This window comes from Echeneis naucrates, chromosome 18 (genome assembly GCF_900963305.1).
Source record: "Echeneis naucrates chromosome 18, fEcheNa1.1, whole genome shotgun sequence".
NCBI lineage: Eukaryota > Metazoa > Chordata > Actinopteri > Carangiformes > Echeneidae > Echeneis > Echeneis naucrates.
This window is the reverse complement of record NC_042528.1, coordinates 1808634-1831627: the sequence shown is the minus strand read 5'-3', so window position 1 is coordinate 1831627 and position 22994 is coordinate 1808634. Positions and strand designations below refer to the sequence as shown.

At 43.8% G+C, this 22994-nt stretch overlaps 2 protein-coding genes and 1 long non-coding RNA gene across 3 annotated transcripts; all 3 read right to left on the bottom strand.

The window, feature by feature from the left end:
* Positions 1–2073: 2073 nt before the first annotated feature.
* Positions 2074–9953, bottom strand: gc2 (guanylyl cyclase 2). Its single transcript, XM_029526919.1, has 23 exons — positions 9636–9953; positions 9431–9559; positions 9186–9365; positions 8982–9099; positions 8592–8893; positions 8362–8493; positions 8152–8255; positions 7948–8066; positions 7643–7727; positions 7385–7481; positions 7145–7267; positions 6905–6985; positions 6627–6803; positions 6340–6496; positions 6106–6255; positions 5716–5864; positions 5445–5608; positions 5178–5370; positions 4923–5097; positions 4679–4777; positions 4441–4535; positions 4280–4365; positions 2074–2920 (listed from the first exon to the last, which is right to left on the bottom strand). Exons 1-23 carry the CDS (start codon positions 9951–9953, stop codon positions 2785–2787), a joined length of 3369 nt encoding a protein of 1122 aa, XP_029382779.1. The 3' UTR covers positions 2074–2784.
* A 274-nt stretch (positions 9954–10227) lies between these two features.
* Positions 10228–12920, bottom strand: LOC115059107 (uncharacterized). Its single transcript, XR_003842151.1, has 3 exons — positions 12859–12920; positions 12502–12656; positions 10228–12159 (listed from the first exon to the last, which is right to left on the bottom strand). It is a non-coding gene; the product is annotated as an uncharacterized LOC115059107 (long non-coding RNA).
* Positions 12921–18041: 5121 nt separating this feature from the next.
* On the bottom strand, positions 18042–22613 carry rasl11a (RAS-like, family 11, member A). The gene is made up of 8 exons (XM_029526565.1): positions 22225–22613; positions 21067–21123; positions 20864–20946; positions 20047–20087; positions 19836–19965; positions 19644–19719; positions 18972–19048; positions 18042–18667 (listed from the first exon to the last, which is right to left on the bottom strand). The coding sequence occupies exons 1-8, from the start codon at positions 22379–22381 to the stop codon at positions 18521–18523; spliced, it is 768 nt and encodes a 255-aa protein (XP_029382425.1). The 5' UTR covers positions 22382–22613; the 3' UTR covers positions 18042–18520.
* Between the last annotated feature and the right edge of the window lie 381 nt (positions 22614–22994).

Genomic DNA, 22994 nt, shown 5'->3' with positions numbered 1-22994 from the left:
TAAATGTGTTCCCCTAAGAAAGGCTAAAATTGTTCTTGGCTTTATCTTCTGCAAACACATGGAAAAGAAAATAATGCACATTAGCAAAGAGTCATCATATGATTAAAAGCAAAAAGGTCAAAACGCTCAGTCACAAAGAAGGCCGGCTACCAGTGGAGCCAACGGGCAACCCAACTCTTCCCCTGGGGAAAGATCAGCTGCTCTGCTGACACAGACCCCCCAAAGCCCCTCAACTCTTCGTCCGCCCACTCTGCTGTTAACCTTTTACCCCGTTTATTTTCTGCAGAAAATAGTGAACCTATGATGCATTTCTGCAGAGTCATTTCACAGATAATCAGCTTCTGAGTGCAACAAGCTGCTTTCTGATGATTCTGGGATTCAGACACTGTTTGCATCCATTTGGCGCACACTCAGGTGTGTGTTTGTGTGTGTGTGCATCATTTCCAAAAACTAGCAGCCGACTGGATGTGCTTACTGATGCAAATGTTTCACCTGTGTTTTCACATCAGCAGGTTCATTTGGTTGGACCGTGATCGACGTCAGCTGTCGAAGGAGTTAATGCAGACTGATTCCAACCTGTAACTCCAGCTGAACTGAGCTTTGATATCACATGTTCACAGGAAGTGATGCTGGCACCAACTTCGCTTAAAGGAGGAGAAGTGTCTTCAGAATAAGAAATTATTTTGAAATGGGTTATAACTCTGCTGCTTGTATTGTCAGTTTAATAAAAACTGAATTAATATCCGAGTCTTTCTGATCATCTTTACGGCTCCTTCCCCCCCCAGTGCCCCTTCGCTGTGGCGGAGCACCATCTGCTGGTCTGGATTCAGGATTACAAATGATTACATTGTACTTGCAACAAAGGAGCAGAGCCAACAAAGCTGAGCCACACACACAGGAAACACAAAGGAAGGCATGGTTTCCTTTGTTACACACTCAGTCTGTTATTGCGACACTGCTGTTGACATCGCAGTTTAAACACAGACAGTTCATTTATACAGCTGAAGACCAATTATTCAAATCAGCACACATTCAAAAATGAAACTGATTTTCATTTTTAAAATGTAGTTTTCAGTTTTAACTTCGACTTTATTACTGGGTGTGATACTGAGACACAACAAAATATTTTGTATTAAATTATTACAACTTATTAAGTAACTTCAGTTGTGATCAGTGAATTAAACTTGTTATTTCTGCTCAATTTTCGTGCCCTCAAAACAAATAAATAAGAACATATATATATATATATTATATGCAGTATTACAAAATACAAAGTTCACAAATTCATTTCAGACCACTATACAGTTATGTGGGCATTATTAGTTATTAGTTTAGATTTTTAAATATTACTCATGTACTTTGCCTCAAAATCGTTTATTTTTGGGGATAATTAAGGAATGATTCATTTGTTTTTAAGTCAAGTTAGCTCTTCTGACCAGGCCAACAGTTGGTTGTCATACTTTTTTGTCATTTTTAGCATTTTCCCCGTCCTGAAATAAATGAAGCTTAAGTTCTGCTGGGAATTTGGACGCAGAGCTGAAAAATGTGGCAATTTTCAACATTTTATTGAATTTTTTATGGATACTTCAGATTCAATCTTGTGGTGGCAAGATAAATTTTGAGGAATCATAGGATGATCACTTCAATAAAAAAGAATCAAACACAACATCTCGTCCATTTTTAGACTTTTTCTCACTCATCTTTTTAAAAACTACAAAGACGAATTGAATGGAATCACTCAGGTTGAGATGCAAACAGTTTATGGACCTTAAAATATGTAACATACTTCTTTTTCCTGCACCGATACCTGTTTGTGTGGGATTAGGAGTCAGTTCTGAAACACATCTCTGCAGTCATAGACTGTGTTAAGTCCCAGTTCAGTTTTATGGTTTTTAAAATGGACACACACTCACACACCCGGAGGATCAATGAGGATAATCCCCAAGAGCTTCCAGGATGCCATCTGTAGCCTGAACAAACTGGATTTAAAATGATAAACACTAGAGAACGCTTTGAGGTTGTTTATAAAACGAGCAAACGACAGCCAGACTTTATTAAAATGTTCGATTACAACTCCACACACACTGCTGTCGCCCGTCTACATTCAGGTTTTCTATGTTGAGGAGAACTGATGTTTACATCAACACAAGTAAACACAAGTAATCATCGCAACAGATCTACAAGATACAGATACAAATCTCCAAACGTACAAATAAAGATTAAAACTGAGCGACACTTGATTTTAATGTCACAAATAAAATTATCCAATTAGCTCTAAGATTAGTTATATTTCTAATTGTCTCAACAAGAACAGAGAATAGAGAAGAGGGCGCTAAGATCCAAAAGGTGGCCATCTTTTTTCTTTCCTCCTTCCTCTCCTGTTTCCTCTCCTCTTTCCTTCTCCTCCCACCTCAGGAGCAGGGAAGGCGGGGGAAACCAACCGCAGATTAGCTTCGCCACTCGGCCGCTGACGGCGTTGTTTCTGGAGATCCCCTCTTTGCTGAGTCACCATCTCACAGCCTCTATACATAGATCCACGCTGGACTTCATCTCCTCAGCTCAAGCCGTTAATGCACACAGATACACACACACACACGCTCGGTGACTGCCGTTAATCTGAGTCAACGTTTTCACTCGTCCCTTCCTGCTCTCCTTAAAGTTTTCTCTGAGGATGATCTCTCTGGGTTTCGTCAGGAAATATCAGAACGAGTTGGACTGTCGTCTGATCGTCACGATATGTTCTTGGTGCTGCCAGACATGAAAAATCTGTGGATCACAGAGCCGTCAGTGGTGCGACATCATGACGTTGTCCTCGTCTTCGGTGGCGTAGGCCTGGGACACGACACGGATGTGGGCGATCTTCTTCACCGCTTTGTGAAACACTTGCTTTATGACCTTTGACTCTGGTGTGATTAGAGAGCTGAGGGAAGAGCAGGGAAGGAAAGACAGAAAGAGAATTAAGATGGGAAAAGAAAAGTTCTACCCTAAAACTTGAATAGGAAGGATTCATTACGGCTCTGGATTTTGGGAAATACCCTCATTCATGGCCTGACAAAAAAAACAAAACAAACAATATCAATCCGTTTGTGTGTTTTCTGTTCTAATAGAGGTTCCCGTGAATGAAAAGCCAAAGTCACCATAGAACCATGACCATTTGGACTTTCCATCTCATCCCACGTTGTGCCACTTCTGGACAAAAAGCTCGTTTTGGTGGAATTTTCACATCTAAAAATTGTATCTAAAACATAAAGATACACACAAACACGTTCCAGAAAAAAAGATCTTTGAGGTTTTCAGGCACCAGAGGTCCACATGTGATATTTATCTTTTCTTTGAAAACTTGTAAAGTAGAAGAACTGAGTTTTGTAAGTGACAATCAAATCAAGATAGTTTGTCCCCCCCGCCTCTCTGATGGAAAGAGAAGTTTTTAATTTTATGAAGAAATTCCTGAAATCCCTCACATGAACGGTCTGTAGATGTTGCAGAGTTTTATTTGCATTTGGTTGCAATCTTGAACAGAAACGTGACACGTTTAAAATCTTTAGTGCATCATCTGCAGGTTGCTCATAAATTCAGTGTTATTGCCTAAACTCAAAATGAGTCACGTTCAAGATGCAGCTAAATGTAAACAAACTGCAGCAACGCCTGAAAACAGTTCATGTTGAACGATGTTTGCCTCAGGACAAGTTGTGTTGTCAACCAAGTCAGTAATGTTATACATTTTTTTTTTGTAATGCATAACATTACCTCAGTTTTTCTTCTTTGCAATTTGTTCCTGTTGTTGTTTCTCGGCTTTCCGTTTCTTGTACTGGGCTATTTCGGCCATCTGCAGCCCCTGGGCCATTTGCCTGTTGGGACGAAGTAAAGAGCATGAACACATCACGCACCAAGACGCAGGAGTCCTGCAAAGGCTCCAGACTTTTGCTCTCTGCAATCCTGCTCTACAATTTTATCCTGGAGGAAGCCTAAGATGTCGGCGTCAGAGCCGACCTGAAGGCCACGAAGTGCAAAAAATTAGCAACAGGCCAGCTGCAGGCCAGTTTATCCCATAAAGTGTGTGTCATAATGTCATCATCAGCATTAAGAGCTAAACGCGTGTCAAACCGTCTCCAGCAACAGAAAACAACCAGTTATCTCCGTAGTTTCTTGTATTCTGCAGAAATGACTCCAGTGAAGTTCTCATTATTTTTTGATGTCAAAGGGGAACCAAAAAGAGTAAGTTTCACCACTATCATCTACTTAAGTGCGGAGAGTAGAAAAGGATGACGGTCGTTCCTACCCGGACTTGAGCTCAGGAGGAACAGGGAGAGGTTTGGTAAATCCATCCTTCCCTACGAGCCAGAAGGTCTCCTCTATTCCCTTCCCCTGAGAAAAAAGACAAAGTGTAAATATGCACGCTGCTGTCATCTGTTCATTGTGCTGAAATCTTGGGGAGCTTACCTTGACTTCTGTCCTGCCTCGTAACTCTAGCTTGTAACCGAGATTTAAGTCCCGCAGGACCTTCACTGTACTCTGGTGGACATGGATTCTGTATGCTAGCAACAAAGAACATTATCCGATTGTTTCAAATCATTTTGGTCCAATTAAAAACATTCACCTAGATGAGAAAATGGCTCAGCGTGAGACTTCTAAATAAGACAACATGTTACAAACAGCGATGCTAATGTGAGTAACTCACGCATCCCGGTGGACTCCATACGAGAGGCGGTGGTCACCGTGTCACCAAACAGGCAGTAGCGAGGCATAGTCAGACCGACAACGCCAGCAACACACGGACCTACAACACACACGCAAACCCAGTTTTATCAAGGTGTTGGGCTGAAGGTATTCTCCAAATCTGCCTCTTTGTAATCCTTTTTTTGTCTCTCCCCATGTCCCTGGTTTCAGGTCTCATGCTAAAACCTTTATGGGAGTGAAATGACCTGTGTGAAGTCCGATACGTATCCTGACAGGAACGTCGGGCATGTGTCTCATTTTGAAAGTCCCCACAGCGCTAAGGATGTCGAGGGACATGTTGGCTATTTCTGCAGCGTGGTTGTTGCCATTAGGGACGGGAACCCCAGACGCCACCATGTAAGCATCCCCGATGGTCTCCACCTAGAGGACGGATGTGTAGAATTATCACTTGGAGGAACAACATTTGCATCGACTGAAAGACGGATGGAGGTTGCAGGCACCTTGTAGACGTCGTGGTTTCCTATGATGGCGTCAAAGAGCGTGTAGAGGTCGTTGAGAAGGTCGACCACTTCGATGGGTTCGCTGTTGGCAGAGATGGTGGTGAAACCAACGATGTCACTGAAATAAAGCGACACGTGGTCGAAATATTCTGGTTCGACTGTGCCGCCCACTTTCAAGGCCTCAGCCACAGACCTGAGAGGGAGAAAAGGTTTAATAAAAAATGACACTCAGTTCTGCTTTGAATTCATGCTTGCATGCTAACGCACTGCGGCAGCATCTGCGTCAACAGCTTCTCCGTCTTCTGCTTCTCGATCTCCAGCTCCTCCGTTCGCTCCCTGATCAGCTCCTCCAGGTTGGATGAGTACTGCTCCAGCATCCTCAACATGGAGTCGATGATGTTGGTCTTCTTGCCCTTGTTGATGTTTTTAAACTAAGACATAGAACAAGAAATATCAAGTAGCTATTTAGGAGATTGGAAAAGTATAAGCGCGTTATTCCGGAACAACAATTACTTCATTCTTCATACTTCATACGTACCTGGTCAAAGATCTCGTCAAAGCTGGGCCTCTTTTCCGGTTGTTCGTTCCAGCACTGTTTCATTAGCTGGATGCACTCTAACGGAGCGTAGTCTGGACTGACCACGGGCCGGCACAGAGGAGGAGGCTTACAGAGCCTCTCTACGATCTCTAAAACACAGAGAAGCATCCGCGGTTTTATTGTGTGCTCAATGCCTGCCATTGTTTTAGCCATGCTGGCAGTTTGGCTGCTGGGATTGGAACATCAGTTTGTTCCAAACTTAAACATCTCATGTCCCTGAAGGACTTCAGATGACCTTTATGGTCCCCAGAGGACGAATCATATGGACTGAAGCACAACATCCATGCTAAGTCTGTTAGCATGTGTTTCGAGGTATTTGATGTCACTTGCCTGCAGCAGTGATGTCCAGCATGCAGAACGGAGGCCCTCTGATCACCACCTCCTGCATGATGACGGAAAAGCTGAACACGTCGCCAGGCAGAGTCCCGTGAAGCCCCGGCTGCCCGCTCCTCAGGATCTCAGGAGCCGTCCACAACAACTCTGGAACACACATTCCAGGTGACAAAGTCCACCAGGAAAAACCGGAGGTTACCCTGGTTCAGAATCGGATCCGTTCTCACTCACCATCTGCAGGCGGTTCAACATAAGGGAACCTCTGAGACTCCAGAACCTCGTTATAGCCGTAATCTGTGACCTTCAGGACAAAGCGTCCATCAACCACACAGTTACGGGACTTCAACCGGCTGTGGGAGACTCCGCGATGGTGGAGGTACTTCATACCCTGACAAACGAAAAACGAACGGCACAAATTGTTTTCAGATTTTGCCAGAAAGTGCCTGTTAGAGAAGATGTTTAAGATTTGGCCTATTTAGATTTGGAGTTGAGTTGTATTCAGCGCTCCGGTGGTGGACCTTAATGAGATCCAGCAGCAGAGAGGACTTGAACATCCAGTCCAGTTTGACGTCTTCGTTCAGCAGCAGGTCCTCCAAGCTGCCTCTCGAGCAGAACTCTGTCATGATGGCGAACACACCGCAGTCGTGGAAGAAGCCCAGGAAGGGGTTAACATTCTCGTGACGCATGTCTTTCATCTGCCGATTAAAAAAAAAAATAACACAGTTGATAAAATAACATTTTTCAGAAGTTAAAAATGAAATTAAAATCTACGTAGTTTCACAGCAACATCACACACCAGCTCAAACACATCGATGGTTTTTGGGTTGACTCTGCCGAACGTGCCATAAGGAAGTCTCTTCAGCCACGCCCAGTCACCCTGGAGGGAACGCGGTTGCCTTCAGAGAAGCACATACTTCGACTGGCTCAACATTTGGTCTTTGGGCTACTGGACCTTCTGTTTTGGTTACTGGTCAGTCTGGTCAAACTGGAAACCATTTGGTGATGGTGCTATACGTATTAAATTGACTCGACTCACCACAAAAATGACAACATTGGTGTTCTCGTAGGTGGCTGGGGATTGGGTGGAGACCGGAGAGGCGATGCTGCGATCTGAAACGCTCCTCATGCCGCTGGCTCTGCTGTCCTCCAGACTCAGCTTCTGTGGAGAGTCAATTTCAGGATGTACGACGGCGAAACACGCAAGAAAAACAACAGCGGAAGGAACCTCCAAACAAATATCGCTAGTTTAGATTTTTTTCATGAGTAGCTGTCTCACCTTGTTGCTAAGTGATGGATTTATAAATGTGACATCTGCCAGTGTCAGCAAGATCTTGTCTGGACCTTTGACCAGTCGAATCTGATTGATGCGTCGCCTAGGCAACAAAAGACGAGGGGACAGGTAGGGATGAAAAAAGGCATCCTCCAACGTGATTGGTCTGCATGTTCTTTATCTCTTTATCCTTAAATAGTAGTTTTAATCTACAATGACGTTCTAAATGTTTGAGGACGAACAGACTTCCTGCTGACGTTCTACCTGAGGCAGTAAATCAGTGCGATGGTAAACAGAGAGAAGGCGACAGCCCAGAGAAACATGCCGATAGTCGTGAACAGATCTACACCTGGAAAAAAAAATAACACGGATAAACGTCTGTGTGATACAAAGCAAAAGGAAGTGTTTAGACAAAATGGATTAAGCTGCTCATTTACATGCACTGATGTAAACAACCCAAAGTAAACAGCTTTCTGAGTGCGTGCGCAAAAATGTTTATTCATACAAGAGTTCAAAAGACCTCAGCTCAGATGTGTCGTGCACATTTGTGGGTCTGTGTGTGTCCTCACCTCCTGAGCAGATGACTCCAGGAGTAAACCAGCAGGAAGAGTCCTTCCAGGGTCCAGAACCTCGAGGAAAGTGGATGTCCCGACCCAGGAAGCGGACCATACCGGCCTCCATGTCGATCCTGTCAATATTAATGCAAGTGTTACATCTGAGACGACGCTGTTTCTTCGACGATGGCGGTGTTTAAACCAAAGTCTCTTGTGTACCTGTACACGGGTTTCAGTTCCCAGCGGAGTCCGTCTGTGTCCAGCATGACGTAGTCCAGCAGAGCGGCTCCAGAGCTGTTGGTTTTGATTGGGTGGCTGAAGCCCTGCAGGATTAATGAGATTTATAGTTGGAACTATCTTTATTGGTGTCAAAAACTATTTTTCCATCATATCTTGAGCGATCACTGATCCCCCCGGACCTCTCCGTACCTGAAAGGCCAGGTTGTGGGTGCGCCTTGCCAGGTTCCCTCCAGACATCCACTCCCTAGACTGCTGAACTTGATGCACTGCATGAGCCATGAAGAGGACAGAGCTGTAGATCGTCCCGAAGAGAGGAGACACCTAATGGGGGGGGTGGGAGAGGGATTTCATCTCAAACAGCTTTGCACAAGGGCATCTCAAGGAAACCTTCATAATTCTTCCTTAGTTCCATACATCACCTGCTCTGGCTTCAGCGTCCTTGCCACCTCCCCTCTCTCCACGGCCTCCCTGTAAGCGTCATAGAAGGACGTCCGGGGCGAGTCGATGGTGACGGTCAGCACGGCGTCGTAGGCCCGCAGCAGCTTGCTGTTGCTCTTCAGAGCTGGGTAGGAGACGTTGCGGTAGGGAAGGCTGTAGAGCAGAGTGTCAAAGGGCACAAAGACCAGGGAGCTGTCAATCATCTGCATGTCGTAGGCCGTCTCCAGTAGGAGCTTCTGGACTCCACCGCCGATTAGAGCCGAGTGCATGCAGAGGATCACAACTAGGGCGAGACCAGACATTGATCGGTTTGAAATATGTTTTTAATTTTTTTTTTTTTTGTGACACGAGTCGGATGGGTTTCCTCGTACCCCGTAATTCTCTCATCTTGCGAACCCTGGCCAGAGTTCGTCTGATGCCGTGAGGTGTGTTCTCCATAAAACTGACCAGTCTGACCGGCAGACCGTGGCTTCTCAAGGAATCAGCTACCTGAGCAGAACGAGGTTGGCAAAAGGTTTCATTCTTTGGTATTTCATTTCACAGCAGAGATCCGCCTCCTCAACGAAAATTCAAACCTTCGTGGCTGTCTCCATCCAGATGGCTTCGTTGGAAGCGATGATGGCGATGTGGGCCCACCTGAAGTAGTTCAGGACACTGAGCAGCACCCAAGTGGGCCTCGCCATGGAGCGGGCAAAAGTCGGGTGGCTTCGAACGTCGTCCAACTCGTAGCCGACACAACCCCAAGAAAACAATGCCTGGAAGAGGGAAACATGTCAAAGCAGGAAAATACGCAGCTACCTTTCACAGACGTTACACTTACTTTGTTCCAGGATTTGCTCAGCATCGAAGCAGCGTCACAGTAGCCGGGGTTGGCTGGTCCGATGTAGCCCGAGGCCTTTGTATGGAGACCCACAAAAGCCTCCAGCGCCCTCGATGTCTCACATGGCTCCTGGGGAGAGAGTTCCAGTAATGAACCAACCACCCCGTCTTGAACTGCAGCATCCATCAACCAATCAGCCACCTACCTGCAGCACAACATAATCAAACGTAGTAGCGTAGGCCAATGATGCGTCCTTGTTGATGCGGTTCACAGCGAGCTGTGCCGCCACGCTGGGGAGGGCCTTGGCAAACAGGGGGTCGCACCCCCAGGGTCCCACCACGCCGACCCGAAACCAGGCTCCCTGTGCCGGGCAGGGCAGCAAACAAAGGAGAACACAGAGGAGGACACGAAGGGATGGAGAAGGATGTGGCCGACGTAAAGCAGAGGAAGGAGGGGGAGCGTTGTGCGGCGTCTGCTGCCATCTTCGACGTACGAAGATGAAGGCACGCTGCTGCTGCGGCATCTTAAGGCTCAAAGCCTCCAGACCTCACAAGAACCTGGAGGGAGACGACTACAACTGTGACTAAGGTCGGGCCAAAGACGTCTGATTCAGATTTTGATGAGCAAAGCATCTCACCTGTGTCGGTCTGAAGATGACAACGCAGCTCTGCATTAAACATCAAACTGGGACTTACTTTAAAGATTGTTCAAGGAACTTTTAAAACACACAGTTTGAAGCCTTTTATGAGCTCAATTTTATTTCTTACATTTAAAGAAAAACACCAAACTGAAAAGAAATCAAATGTGCAGAAACAAAATAGTTTTCAGTTGCCTGCGCTCTGATATTATTAATATTTCCAGCAAAGATTTCCTACCATGCATCGAGGAGGTGGGCAGCTTCTTTCTGCTTCGGCACACAAACGCTGCAGACAAACTTTCATCGCTTCCACTTTTGCTCATATCTGAAGAATAAATCCCTGAACTGCTTCCTCACATTGTGACAAAACATCCATGCAGCGCAGCTGAAGGTATATCGCAGGAAGGTTTGCAGCTCGACCGTGTGTGTGTGTGTGTGTGATGACCTAGAACAAGTGTGCGACCTGTCCTGTCAGATTATATCAAATCCAATCAGGACCTTTGTAGCTGACTGAGAGGTGGAAGTGAAAGTGTTGAAACAGATCGATCATAAATGTATATCTACTGCACAAACATCAAATGACAGGAAGTTTAAATAAATGAAACCGCCATCTATTAAAATAACTAGAAACAATGATCAGAAAAAGATGCTTTTGTTTGAAAAAAATAAATAATAAGCAAAGATGAGATAAAAATAAGAAGTTAGACGCTGAGGTTTTGTGTTTCCTCTTCACCAAGGAGCAGCACGGTGCTGGTTTGAAGACTAGAGGGCAGCACAACACAGTCCTGAACAGAAAACCAGCCATTTTAGGTGTTTTTTTTTTTTTTTTTTGTTCTGAATGGGGCCTTTATGAAACCCAGTTTGGCCTCCTGTGAGTCCCAGCGCTCCGCTGGTGAGGCCATAAAAAGTTACAAGGCGTAACACAATGTGGCAGAAAATGCAAACTGCACATTTGTGAACGTCACAGCTGGTCTTTTCAGGGAGCTGATGGATTAATGCCGGAGTGAAGTTGTTACAAGAGCAAGGCCATTTTTATTTTACCTTCCTGAGCATTCACGTGAGAATAAACTGCTGTTTAAGTTGCATCCCAGTTTATGTCCTCCACCTCGTGCTCGCTCTCTGAATCTGACTCAGACGCCAACATTATGTCAAAACCAAGACGAATCAATCCAGATGTGAAGTCTCAATGCTGCCAGATGAACCCTTTGACTCGATTACCGTAACACCTTAACACCTGAAGCCTTTTACTTTTTAAAAGGTGCGAGTCATTTGGGGAGAACAAAGCACAGAAAATGAAATATCCGTGGCAGGGAATATTTGTGGAGACGGTAGCTGAGGTCATGAAATGTGAGTTCCAGCATTTAAAATGAATCATGCCAGTGTTTCACTTCTTCTGAATTCGGATTTCCCAACTCGTCCTTTAGAAGCTTCACTGATTCAAAGAACTTCATTTGGTCGGCAGTGAGTTAGAAAACATCCGACTAATGATTCACTAAAAGTCAAAGTCAAGTCAGATTTTTTTATGGTTAAATTACCTCAAAGCTCTTTCCAAATCCTCAAAATGAAATTATTTACAGAGACCCAGCACTCGGTGGCAGCAGCCGAGGGGGCATCATGGCCACAGAGAGATACTGTAATGTTACAACACATCAATGGAATGAACCTTCAGTTTTTGCTGTAAATAGTTTTAAATAAATAACGTTCATCATCATGACTTTTACCTTTTGGTTGACTTAGTCATAGCTTATGAGACTATCGGACTTGTTTGGACTAAAACCATCGATCCTTTCAAACTTTGAGATTTGTCCAAATGTTTTTAGCTTCTTTTTGTCCATGGAGTCGATTGTGACTCCACAGCAGAGTTCATCTTCAGGTTACTGTACCGACCCCAGCGCTCCTCTTATGTCCAGGTGATGACAGTCTCTCTGAATTGATCACAAGGCCTCTCTCTTTTTTTTCTGAATGGTGCTCGCCTTCATGGAGCGGCCGTTTAACGGTCCCCGACGAAGGGTGCCTCGTTGTCAAGACTGGCCGGCACCACAGCGGGTGGTGGTGGATTTTCCTCATGGGCTGGTGGAGAACAAAAAAGGAGCTAAAAGGAGAGAGAATCCTGACATTTATCAGGAGTTAAAGGGTGAAGTTTGTCATGTTGACTTTACAACAGTAAATGCTGTGTATGTGTTGTGTTCCCTCCGTTATCTACAAGCTAACAGGCAGTTTTTACGTTACAAGTCTGCCTGCTGGTCTTTGGACTGTGGGATTTATTCTGATATTAATGAGCTAGTTTTCAGCTGGCAGCCACATCTTTACTCACTAACTAATAATATTCTGCTAATCTGTGAGAGGCAACACATCTGAACTTAACCAAGACCGGCTTTAACTTTCAAGCTCAACACACACCGCTCTCCTTCCTTACTTCTTTTAAAGTACATACCATATTTAATGGCAATCAACTCCACATCAACGTGCGTTGAAATGTCCATTCAGAGCCTCTCTTCTCTTTCTCCGGCCCCACCTCTGTCAGTCGAAGAAATTTTCCTCTTATCTGATGTGCTCTTGAAATTTGACCGCACATCAAAGTAGGGAAGGCTGAAATGCAGAAAAGCACAGTGACATGAACGAAGAATAAGAAGGAGAGTGGTAAAAGAACGACCCCCACAGGGCCTCAAATTAGCTTTATTAATAAAAACTAAGGCCGTCTTGAGGTTTTCAGAAGTTGGGCTCTGCAGCACAAAAAAAAGGAAGAATTTCCTCTTTTGCTGTAGGATGCGTTTTGGTGTTGATAACTCACCAGCCGACTCCTTTCTGCTTCCCATCTGTCTGTTTATCTTGCAGAGACAGAGGCGTGTCGAGCTGATAGCCTGGCAGGAAAACACGCACCAATGTGCAACCAGACATGCCTGCAGAAGGGCTAACACAACTTTTGGTTTGTGTTTGTTCCTCGAACGTTCGTAGCTTTTATTCCTATTTTCTTTCGCGACGGTTGTCTTTCTTTAAGCGGCCTATCGCTCCATCAGATGGCATCCAGCAGGCAGAGAGCATGAACCAATAAAGTTTCTGTTTATTTGTTATGGCGGCTGGAGGAGCTGTAAAACTTTTTGTCTAATCTCAGAGTTGTGCTGTAACACTGATACATATCATCATTGAAACCGAGATGTCTCACAGCTCGTTTTATGAGCTCACCAGGTTGAGGAGAAAAACCTAAACAGAAGAAAACACATCCAGCTTTGGAAAGACGGTTTAGGCAGCGTTTCCACTCATTTATTTATTTATCTAAAAACATGGTGAAAATAAGTTGGAGGAACTCATCTCATCAAATATACTGTAATCTAGCTGAACTGCTTTTCTTTTAATTTAATAAACAAGTTTAAAATTTGTTCAACATTTTGGCCAGAAATGTTCTTTTCTCACCAGTAGTGACATTAATACAACTTATACCTTAAAAAATATAAAAAAAAACATGTTCCACTTTGATGCTAAGCTAGCTACCATGCAGCTAACCGTAGCTACCTAGCAAGTGTAAGTTTGTTTCTTTTTTGAGGACTCCAAATGGAAACGATTATGAAACGCTATAAAAAGCTTCTGAACACAGCACGCCTATTACAGTAATGATGACGAGTTATTTTGGAGAGCAAAAATGTTCTCTCCTCTAATGAAACTATTCCTGAGATGTAACTAATCCAAGTGTAAACAGAAACAGACAGCTTTCCAACGGTTACTTAAGGTGATTAATGGATCAGCTGATCGGCCTCCAATCTCAGAGCGCTACAGTGACTTATTACCAGAAAGGATCTGCGGTGATGAATCAGGGCTTTCTTCAAAAATCATTAGCTTATCTCGCTAAAGCGATGCAAGCCAGGACGAAGAGTGCAAGGGCAGAGCGAAGTCCAGTCTGCGGCCTGAAGGTCTGCAGATGGGTGAGGAAGAGGGTGGGGGGTGGGAGGGTAAATGAGCCCCCCACTGGGAGCTTCGGAGCCAAAAATAGAAACAACAGACCTCAAACATTGTTCGTGCATGAACTCTATTTTCGGGCATGTAGACGGGGAGACCGAAAAGGCATAAAAAATCACAGAGGAGCTGAAATTTCATCCTTCAAAAGTCAGCGGAGGTTGAACATCATCACATCGACGGTCTGAAAATAATTTGACGGTAATTATACGGAAGTGGGTCTCCAGAAACTACCAAAACAGCTCTGGTGGGAGTTTGAATTCCACATCTCTACCTCACCGGGCCGTCAAACGGTGGTGTGGTTAAAGCGCTGCAAAACATCATGACGGAGGAAGCTGTGGTACGGGATCGGATCTTTGATGTGGCTGGGCATTGTTTCCAGATCATTTTCCTTTTTTCCTGCCAACAGTCCATGTTGGTGCTGAACTTTCCCCTCAAACGAGTTGATTCTTAGCAAAACTGACCACGTTTGAAGTTTGCAGCGGCAGCTCAGGCGGTCACAGACGGACTGGGAAGTTCCAACATGACGCTAACGTTGGATAAATGTCCCAAAAGGCCTGGGAGGATTTAAAGACTCACGTCAACTGCACAAACTTGACTGATGAAGAGCATCATGAGTGATCGGAAACATGTTTCTGTTTAAGTTGTATTAACGATCATTTCCACCTTTTGACATCTCTCAGTAGGTGAGACTTCCCTGATTCTGGCCACTTTGCATCCATGTTGAGCTAAAAGATGAGCGCTGGTCAAAAAAAAAAAGCAAGCCCTTGTTTTGAATTGTTGGCGCCAGCTGATTGTGATCTTGAATGTGTTTGTTTTGAGCTTTCAGTCGTTTCTTCTTTCCGCCTTATTGAGGCCTTCCTAAGGAAAGAAAGGGCGTTCTCAATATCTGTCATCAAAGAGCAACACTTAGCTGCTGTTTCTGTTGTGTTTGGACAAACGGGCTGTTTCTTTGTTGTTCAGTACGGCTTGTTTCCCTTCAGCACCTGCTGTCTGCATCTCTTTCTTTATTTTATCCTTCTCGCTCAGACCCGTCCTGGAACATTTCTCTTCTCCTCTTTCTGGAGTTTAAGGGGTCTTGACTTCATCCCAGACGGGACCTTGACTTCCTGCCGCCATCTACAGATAAGAAGAAGGAGGCTCGAAGGCGCACACACAGCTGGTTTATGTCCTCAGCAGTGCTGCTTGCTGCTGATGAAGTGCTTTCCCAGAGCGGACACCAGAACAAGAACACCCACTCACTTATATTTGGCTTCGCTGCTGATAAGACGACTGTGAGGTCATTAACCTTCGCGTGGGTCAAAATCTTTCACTCTGTTTTCTTTCAGCTTCATCTTTAGCACGTTAGCAAGAGCCACAGTTTGTTTTTAATAGCAGACGCCGCAATCAGGCTGAGCTTTGTTACGCATCCTCCTTTGGGGTGCAGCAGAGCGAGATGCTGACAACCTGAATGTGCAGAGATGACGTCATGGGTTGGCACAAAACCAATTTCATCTTTAGCTGTCAGTCATTAGATCATTCATCGCATCAATATCAAAGAAAAAACTGAGTTTGTTCACGTCTGCAGTCACAAACTCAGACTAAACAAATCGGAGAAGTTGGCACATGATGGGAACATTTTTGTTTCCCATTTTTACCGTGCTTGTTTGTATTCTTCAGTTTGACATGTTTTCTTATTTGGGATTATTATTATCATGCAAAGGAACCTAAGAAGAACAACGAAGGGCAAGAATAGATATTGTCATTGTTGACTTTTTGGCGGATCGATGTGCCAACAGCTGCTTGTGAATACTTTAAACGCTCTGATGGCCACGGAAATGTAAATATTTGACTGCAGCGTGGGGACTCCGAGGAAAGTCCTGAGGAATTTATTGTACCTGGAAAGATGAATGACTTCCATACACTGGTTCACTGACGGTGTGTGTGTCTGTGTGTGTCTGTTCCACGGTCTTCAGTAATGTGGAAACAATTGTAACTCTGACCTAAATGCTCATATTTCTCTACAATCAGCACGCTGCCAACTCAAACTCGTATCAGAAAGAGGCACTCTGATCTCCAACGCACTTTCACATAAAATCAATTCCCAGCAGTCGTCAAACTTTTTGGAGTTTTTTTTTCCTTTTTGTTTTTCTCTTGTTATCCATCCAGGCAGCCGTCATTTGTGATTTGTTATCACAATAAGTGAGCATGTTAAAAATTAAAAGGAGGAGCCTGAAGGGAAAATCTATAGACAGTAAATTTTCTGAGGAAGTTAAAAAAGGAAAATTAAAATGTAGCTTCCTAAATATCTTTTTTTTTTTTTTTTATCTACATCGATTCATCTATAATTCCCAAAACGTAATTAAATGACTACAGGTTGAATCAAATTGAGGAGAAATGTTAAAACACTTAAGAGCATTAATGCTTTTTGAGAATTGAGGACATTTTCCTGTAGGCCTGTAGTTTTTTTGGTGAAATGACTTTCTATGCTGAACTGTTCTTCCTGAAGAGTTGATGTTTTTGGCCATTTCGGAAAATCTGACACGCTGTTGGGTGCGATTAAGCTGCAGATTTGCTAACAGCATGAACGTTATTTTGATTTTTAGGTGTTTTTTTTTCTAACTTCTAGAGCCGAGCCTGCAAGTTAACATCGGCTTCCTAAGTTCAGACCGAAAAAGGGAAGACTTAGCGGCAGCTCGGTTTTCTAAATGGAGTCTCATAAATGCCACATTAACTCGTCATCTATCAAATAAAGTCATGTTTAACGTTTCTCACATGAAAGTTGGCCTCGAGGGAAACAGGACTTCAATGCTCATTTCATAATGTAGGAAAGGTTTGTTTGTCCAGTGGTACACAAGAAAGAGAAGTTTAGGAGGGAAGGCACAGAGATGTGTGTGTGTGTGTGTGTGTGTTTCTCCCCGTTACCACACACACACACACACACACACACTCTATTGTCAAATACCATCACAGGATTTTTGTGTCAATGCACAGCAAGCGTCTCGCCTGGTTTTATCTCATCTTATTTCCAGACTGTGATGGAGCCCTGCTGCTTTTAAAGGTCAAAGGGCATTAGGTCACAGGTTGGGGTCAGCAGTGTGTGTGTGTGTCTGTGTGTAGAAGGGTGAGAGTGGTGGTTCAGTGGCCGGGAAAGAAATTCCAGATGCTGAGGAATTTGTCTTTACTGGGAATTTTTGTGTGTCAATGAGAGGGGAGGTCATGAGAACAGCAGAAAACGCACACACACACACACACACACACACACAAAGTAACATTAGCTTCACTGGCAGTTTGGGATTTTGACCCTTGAACAGAGTGCTGGGTGAAAAAGCTGCAACCAAAATGTCTTCTAGTTGGGAAAAGAAGCTTTAGCTGAAATGAAATATTCCCCAGACCGTTAAAGGAGGAGTCCCACCCTCAGTTTGGACGCTCCGGCCTGAGCTGTCATATCATTTCTCAAACACTGAGTCAAGTTCTGGCTCGTCCCAACAGATGAAATTATTTGGTGATGGAATTGGGAGTTCAAAACAATAATGATGACATCTTTAATTTCCAGAAAGCACTAATGGACTTCATGTGAAGGTTACGGGACTTCTAATGTAATTTTCTATTTGTTCATGAAAATATTAAAACTAAAATGTCTCTTTTTCACACTGCTGTAGTGACGTTTTCCTTCAGTAGAAAAATTTTAAATGAAAGCCGAATTTGATTTCTCATTCAATATAAGTTGCATTTTAAATTTACTTTTTTTTTGCCATTACATTTTCAAGCATAAAAGCGTAATTGGCTTAAACTTTTTATTCCGTATTGTACACCATCCGATGGAAAATAGCTCCAACCTTTTACTTCCATGGATATCAGGATTCCTCCCGGTTCGTTTTCTGTCACACTTGGCCTCATTTCCAGCTGTCTCTGCGTGTAGGCTCCAACCTTCGCATCTTGGGGTCATTTCCTGTTTGGTACTTTCTTATTAAAACTCTGCAGAAGAGAAGTCATTTCATTTATTTGGATCAGCAACGTTCAGACATGGCATCCGTGAATTGTACAAAGAAAAAAAAAAAAAAGCAAACACAAAAAATAGCAAAAATAGTTCCATATTGAAACACACAAAACTAAAACCGAGATAAATGAGAAAGCTGAAATAAGAGACAAAATATTGCATGAGAGTATCGTCTGCTTTTTCTTTGACTGGGTGAAATCAATAAATCTTTACTGATTATTGAATCCACTGTTGGTTAACTTCCTGACACGCTGAGAATCCATGCTGATAAACATGGTGAGTTTCTGCCGCATCTTTTTGGTTTCCTGAGCCCGATAAGAGGTCTCGTTGACCCTGAACACTGAGCTCATCCGCAAGGAATCTCCATTTGGTCTTCACTCAACGATCTGACGACGACGACTTGAAGAGAAGTTCAACATTTTACACTTCCTCTTGTTGTTTTTCAACAAAAACAAAAACCCAAATCCATGTTTTATTTTTTCCAAAGAATCGCCGTCGTGTGTCATTGGGTCCCGTTTCCTGCGAATCAGAGGGTCGTGGCCGACTTGACCTTGGAGGAGAGGACCTGCCTGAACCTCCTCTTCAGCTCCTGCATGTTGGGAGATTTGGGCCGGGCCAAGTGAAGCCCTCCCCTCCGTTTCTCCCCGTTACCTCCTCCAAACGCTCGGATCACCTGCAGGACAGGAAACACGGTGAACACAAAGCAATGTTTGGAGGCTTCAGCTGGTCCGTCCTCCAAATGACACGAGATCGACGTAGATATAAACTCATTTTCAAGGTGGAATAATCTTTATATTATATATAAATCTATATATATATAAATCTCACAGGAAGTGAAACTCCTGATGTTTGGTGCCTTCAAAATGCCCGATGTCCTGACATCTTCCTAACCCTAACCCTAACCCTAACTCTAGCCCTAACCTCACCCCCCTTCGACAACCATACAACCCATAAAGAAGAAGTAAAAGAAGTCCCACCTCTTGACAAAGGTGCAGGAAGGCATTGTGGACTCCTTCATGGTTCTCTCTGGCCGAGGCCTCAAAGTAAACTCCTCCTGTGAAAAGAGGCGGCAGTTAGATCGAGATTTATCTTCCAGATAACTGTCAGCATTCCTCCTTCGTGCAGGATGAAGTTTAGGAACATTTAACCGACTGAATGAAAGCCGGATGTGACTGCAGCCTTTTTCACAACGAACCACAAATGTGAACTTTTGAATTACTACAGAAGTTTATTCTGAGGATAAACTTCCTGGCCAGTAAACCTCATTCTATCTATTTTTGTTATAGCTCATGTGTATACTCAGTCTTGTAATATTTCTTTTTCCATTTGTAGGTCTGTTCTGGATCACCTGGAACAAACACAATCTGCCTTTGGGGATTAATTAGTACTTCTGATTCTGATCTTCTGGGAAACATAAATGTTTGAGTGAAATTTCCTGTCAAACAAAAGTATGGTGGCCCCGAGAGCTCAACTCGGTGCAAACAAAAACCACAACACACTGGAAGTTGGTTCGTGTTTTCGTGGCGGTAGCAGCCAAGTTCTCCAAAGTGGAGCGAGACTCTCATCTCACCGTACTTCGGTGTCATTTCTGAAGTATTAACGGCTGCAAAGCGACATGAGAGGTTTAGAGGGAGAGGAGGACGCCCCACCTAAGGAGGCTGCCAGCGTCTCGCCTTCATTTGCGGGCACCTGGCGGGCGCGGAGCAGGTCGCTCTTGTTTCCAACCTGCATGAGATTACAGATGATTGAGCAGATTACATGAACAGGGATTAGGGTTAGTGGCCCGCCGTAATCATTAATCCGAATAAACTAAAGGAACCAATCCGAGGAAGATTACTGACCAGGATGACGGGGATGTTTCCGGAGGGGTGGATCCGTCTGACGTGCTGGTAGAGCGGCTGGATGGTTCGGTAGCTGTTGTGGTCGGTGATGGAGAAAACCAGCACGTAACCGTCGGCCCAGTAGATCGACCTGGAAGCCCAGTTATGGGACCATTATTAGTTTAGTGCAAAGATTCCAATTGGTGTGAAGGAATTCGGAATTCGGTCTGACCTGTTGATCTGTTCCTGACAGTACAGGCCCTCTGGATCATCCTGCACACAGACAGACACACAAACACTAAGAGGAGGTCGCAAACTGGCCAATCACTGATCATTCTTATTATTGACTTTTTTTTTCTTTTTTTTTACATTTTAACAAATTCATTTTGGGCTTAAAATAACAAGAAATATTAGGACTGACACTCACTTCATCGTAACTAAAAAGCAAAACATGTTTACTGTAATCAAAACCTGTAATTGTGTAACTACGGACAATCTTGTGACTTGAGTTTTACGCTGCAGCTTCCAGAAGCTCAGTAACTCCTCGACCTCTCTGCTCTGCACACCAATTATTTCCCTCTAATCTCCATCATGGTCCATCCTGCCAGGGCCGACTTCCTCACCCTCTCTGTTATCATCATCATCATCCTCCCCACAACACACACACACACACAGCTGGTGTAGGAAATGAGCAGCTCTGCTGCCTGGTTTGGTAAACAGACCGCCGGTGTCGAGCACGTTGCGCTCATTATGCTCATCATGAGCGAGGAGACGGCCTTAAGGTCACTTCCTCTCACTTCAAATGCATTCCTGAAATTGCCTTGAGATAAAAATGGAGTTTTTTCTCGGCTGTCTCGAGGCTTTGGTTCGACCTCTAGACAGGAAAGCAGCTTTGATGTAACGCAGATGCTTCACTTTTGAGCCTCTTCACACATTTCATCAACTAAAGGCGCAAATTTCAACATAAACGTTAGAAGAATCATTCCGCGCCTCAGGTGAAGGCTGTGGGGCGGAAACATGGCCGCCCTCTCTGTGTTTCCATCAGTTACCTGGAGAGCGACGCAGGGAGTGTCCTGGATCTGAAGCGACACTTCCTCCCCCTCCAGCGTGACCTTTCTGGAATAGAGCGCTCCTGGGGAGAGCGAAAGAGGAAGGTGGAGGGGTGAATGAGTGAACACATGAGGAGGTCAATAGTGGGGTTCCTCTGTAGAGCCGGGGGTGGACGGTCACTTTCCCAGAGAAAGAAACTCACCCGTGTTCGCTTCATAGTCACCAATAAACCTCTTGGTCAGAAAGCGGACGATCAGAGCTGAAAGGAAAGGAGAAAAATCTGAATATAAACATTTTAAAAAATTGACAAAAACAAACAAAACCCAACGAGTGGAAGGAAATGCCAAACCGGAGGAGCAACATGATCACATTTCTCTAAATAATCAGCGTGAGGTTGGTGATTGTTTAGAGAAAACAGATTTGTGTAGGATGGTATAAAATATGACCTCCATAAGCGGAATTTCCCTTTAATTTTAAAGACAAACAAAGCCGAGCTGAGAAAATGATCCACCAAATCCTCTGAATCTGATGTCACAATCACCTCGTGCTTGTAAATGATTGCCGAATCTAGAACTTTGTCATTTGTTTTTCTGGATTGTGTGTTCTTTTAATGACTTACAGACTTTTGACACAAACTCCAACAATGACCTCGATGCAACAAGATAATAGAAACTTTCTGTCATAAACTCACAGTTGTGATTTAACAAACAACCACACTGTTGTTGTGTTTAAGTTTCAATCCACACACTTTACGGTGATCGAAATTAACAGAAATATAAATCTCTCCTTCTGCCTTGATCTCTTTTTTTGTACTCTTTGTCGTTTTGTTCAATCGAAACTGAAAGTATTTGGCCTTATTTATTGATGTTTCATATTTATTTGTTTGTGACCTTAATTTGTTTCTCTTAATAACAATTTTATGACATTTATTAAAGTGTATTCGTGTGCTTTAGCACATTAATCTTTATTTTTACAGCTCAATCTTATCTCACAAAGCCACATTTAACAGAAAATAACGACCTAAACAGTGAAAGACTGCTTCACAGTTCACTTTGTAGAAATCTGATAAAATGAAGAATGAGTGTATGTAGGATGTAAACTGTCTCCCCCTGCTGTTCAGCATTTATCTCCATCACTTTTACTGTTTTACATCAAACACAGATGTTTTATTTCCACCTCTGTGATGCAGATAAATGAGAATATCACCAACATCATCCTCACCAGAACAAGCTTCCCGGCGACAAGTTAAATCTGATCTTCTGTTTTCCTTTTTCATCCCAACAAAGCAACAGCAACTGTTTTCATTCATTTCATGAATATCACAATAAAAAAAACAGGATTAAAGGATTTCCTTCCATACCGGTTTTCCCGACGTTGCTCGCTCCCAGGACGACAATCTTGACGGTCTTGTTGGGCACACAGTCCAGCAGGGGATACTCCGGTATGGGGACCAGGAGAAAGTTCCCAGACCCGCTGCTGTTCATGGTTCCCGGTGCAGGGTCGCCAGTCAGCCGCATTTAGCTCCCTCTGGCTCCGGATCGGCTCCGCTCGGTCTGGGAAAAAACAACAGCCTTCTGCGGCGAGGATGGTGGAGGGGGGGGGGGGTGAAAAAGATCACTCCAGTATTCCCATTATGACCCAGCACAGACGATTCTGGATCTCTCCGAGGAATCCGGATCAGATATCCCAAATCCTGGATGAGAAAAGTTTGAGCCTCAGAGCGGAGCGGAGACGTTGGTGCGCACTGACTGCGCACTGACTGCGCACGGAGCGCACAGCCGGAGAGGGAGGAAGGCACACTTTGAACCATCCCCTTAAAAAGTCAGACCAGATCTGGACCTGGATCCTCTTTCCAGTCTGGAGTCTGTTTTGCATTGAGGTTTGTGATAATGCATCTACCAAGCTACACGGAGTTGGTAATAAATAGACGATATTTTGGTGTCAATGCCTAAATAAATAAATGAATAAATAAATAAATAAATAAATAAATAAATAAATAAATAAATAAATAAATAAATAAATAAATAAATAAAAATAATAGTAATAAAATCAACAAGGATCAGGATCCGCTGTATGGAAGACCAGAACTGCCAGACAAAGAGTATCACACAAAATAAATATGATGATTGA

Coding starts and splice junctions, on each gene's coding strand:
- gc2 (XM_029526919.1), bottom strand. CDS start 9,953: ATGCCGCAGCAGCAGCGTGCCTTCATCTTCGTACGTCGAAGATGGCAG. Junction 9,366..9,430: donor TGAGCAAATCCTGGAACAAA/GTAAGTGTAACG, acceptor TCCCTCTTCCAG/GCATTGTTTTCTTGGGGTTG. Junction 4,778..4,922: donor ACGTATCGGACTTCACACAG/GTCATTTCACTC, acceptor TGTGTGTTGTAG/GTCCGTGTGTTGCTGGCGTT.
- rasl11a (XM_029526565.1), bottom strand. CDS start 22,381: ATGCGGCTGACTGGCGACCCTGCACCGGGAACCATGAACAGCAGCGGG. Junction 21,124..22,224: donor GAGCAACGTCGGGAAAACCG/GTATGGAAGGAA, acceptor CTTTCCTTTCAG/CTCTGATCGTCCGCTTTCTG. Junction 19,720..19,835: donor GAAACATCCCCGTCATCCTG/GTCAGTAATCTT, acceptor AATCTCATGCAG/GTTGGAAACAAGAGCGACCT.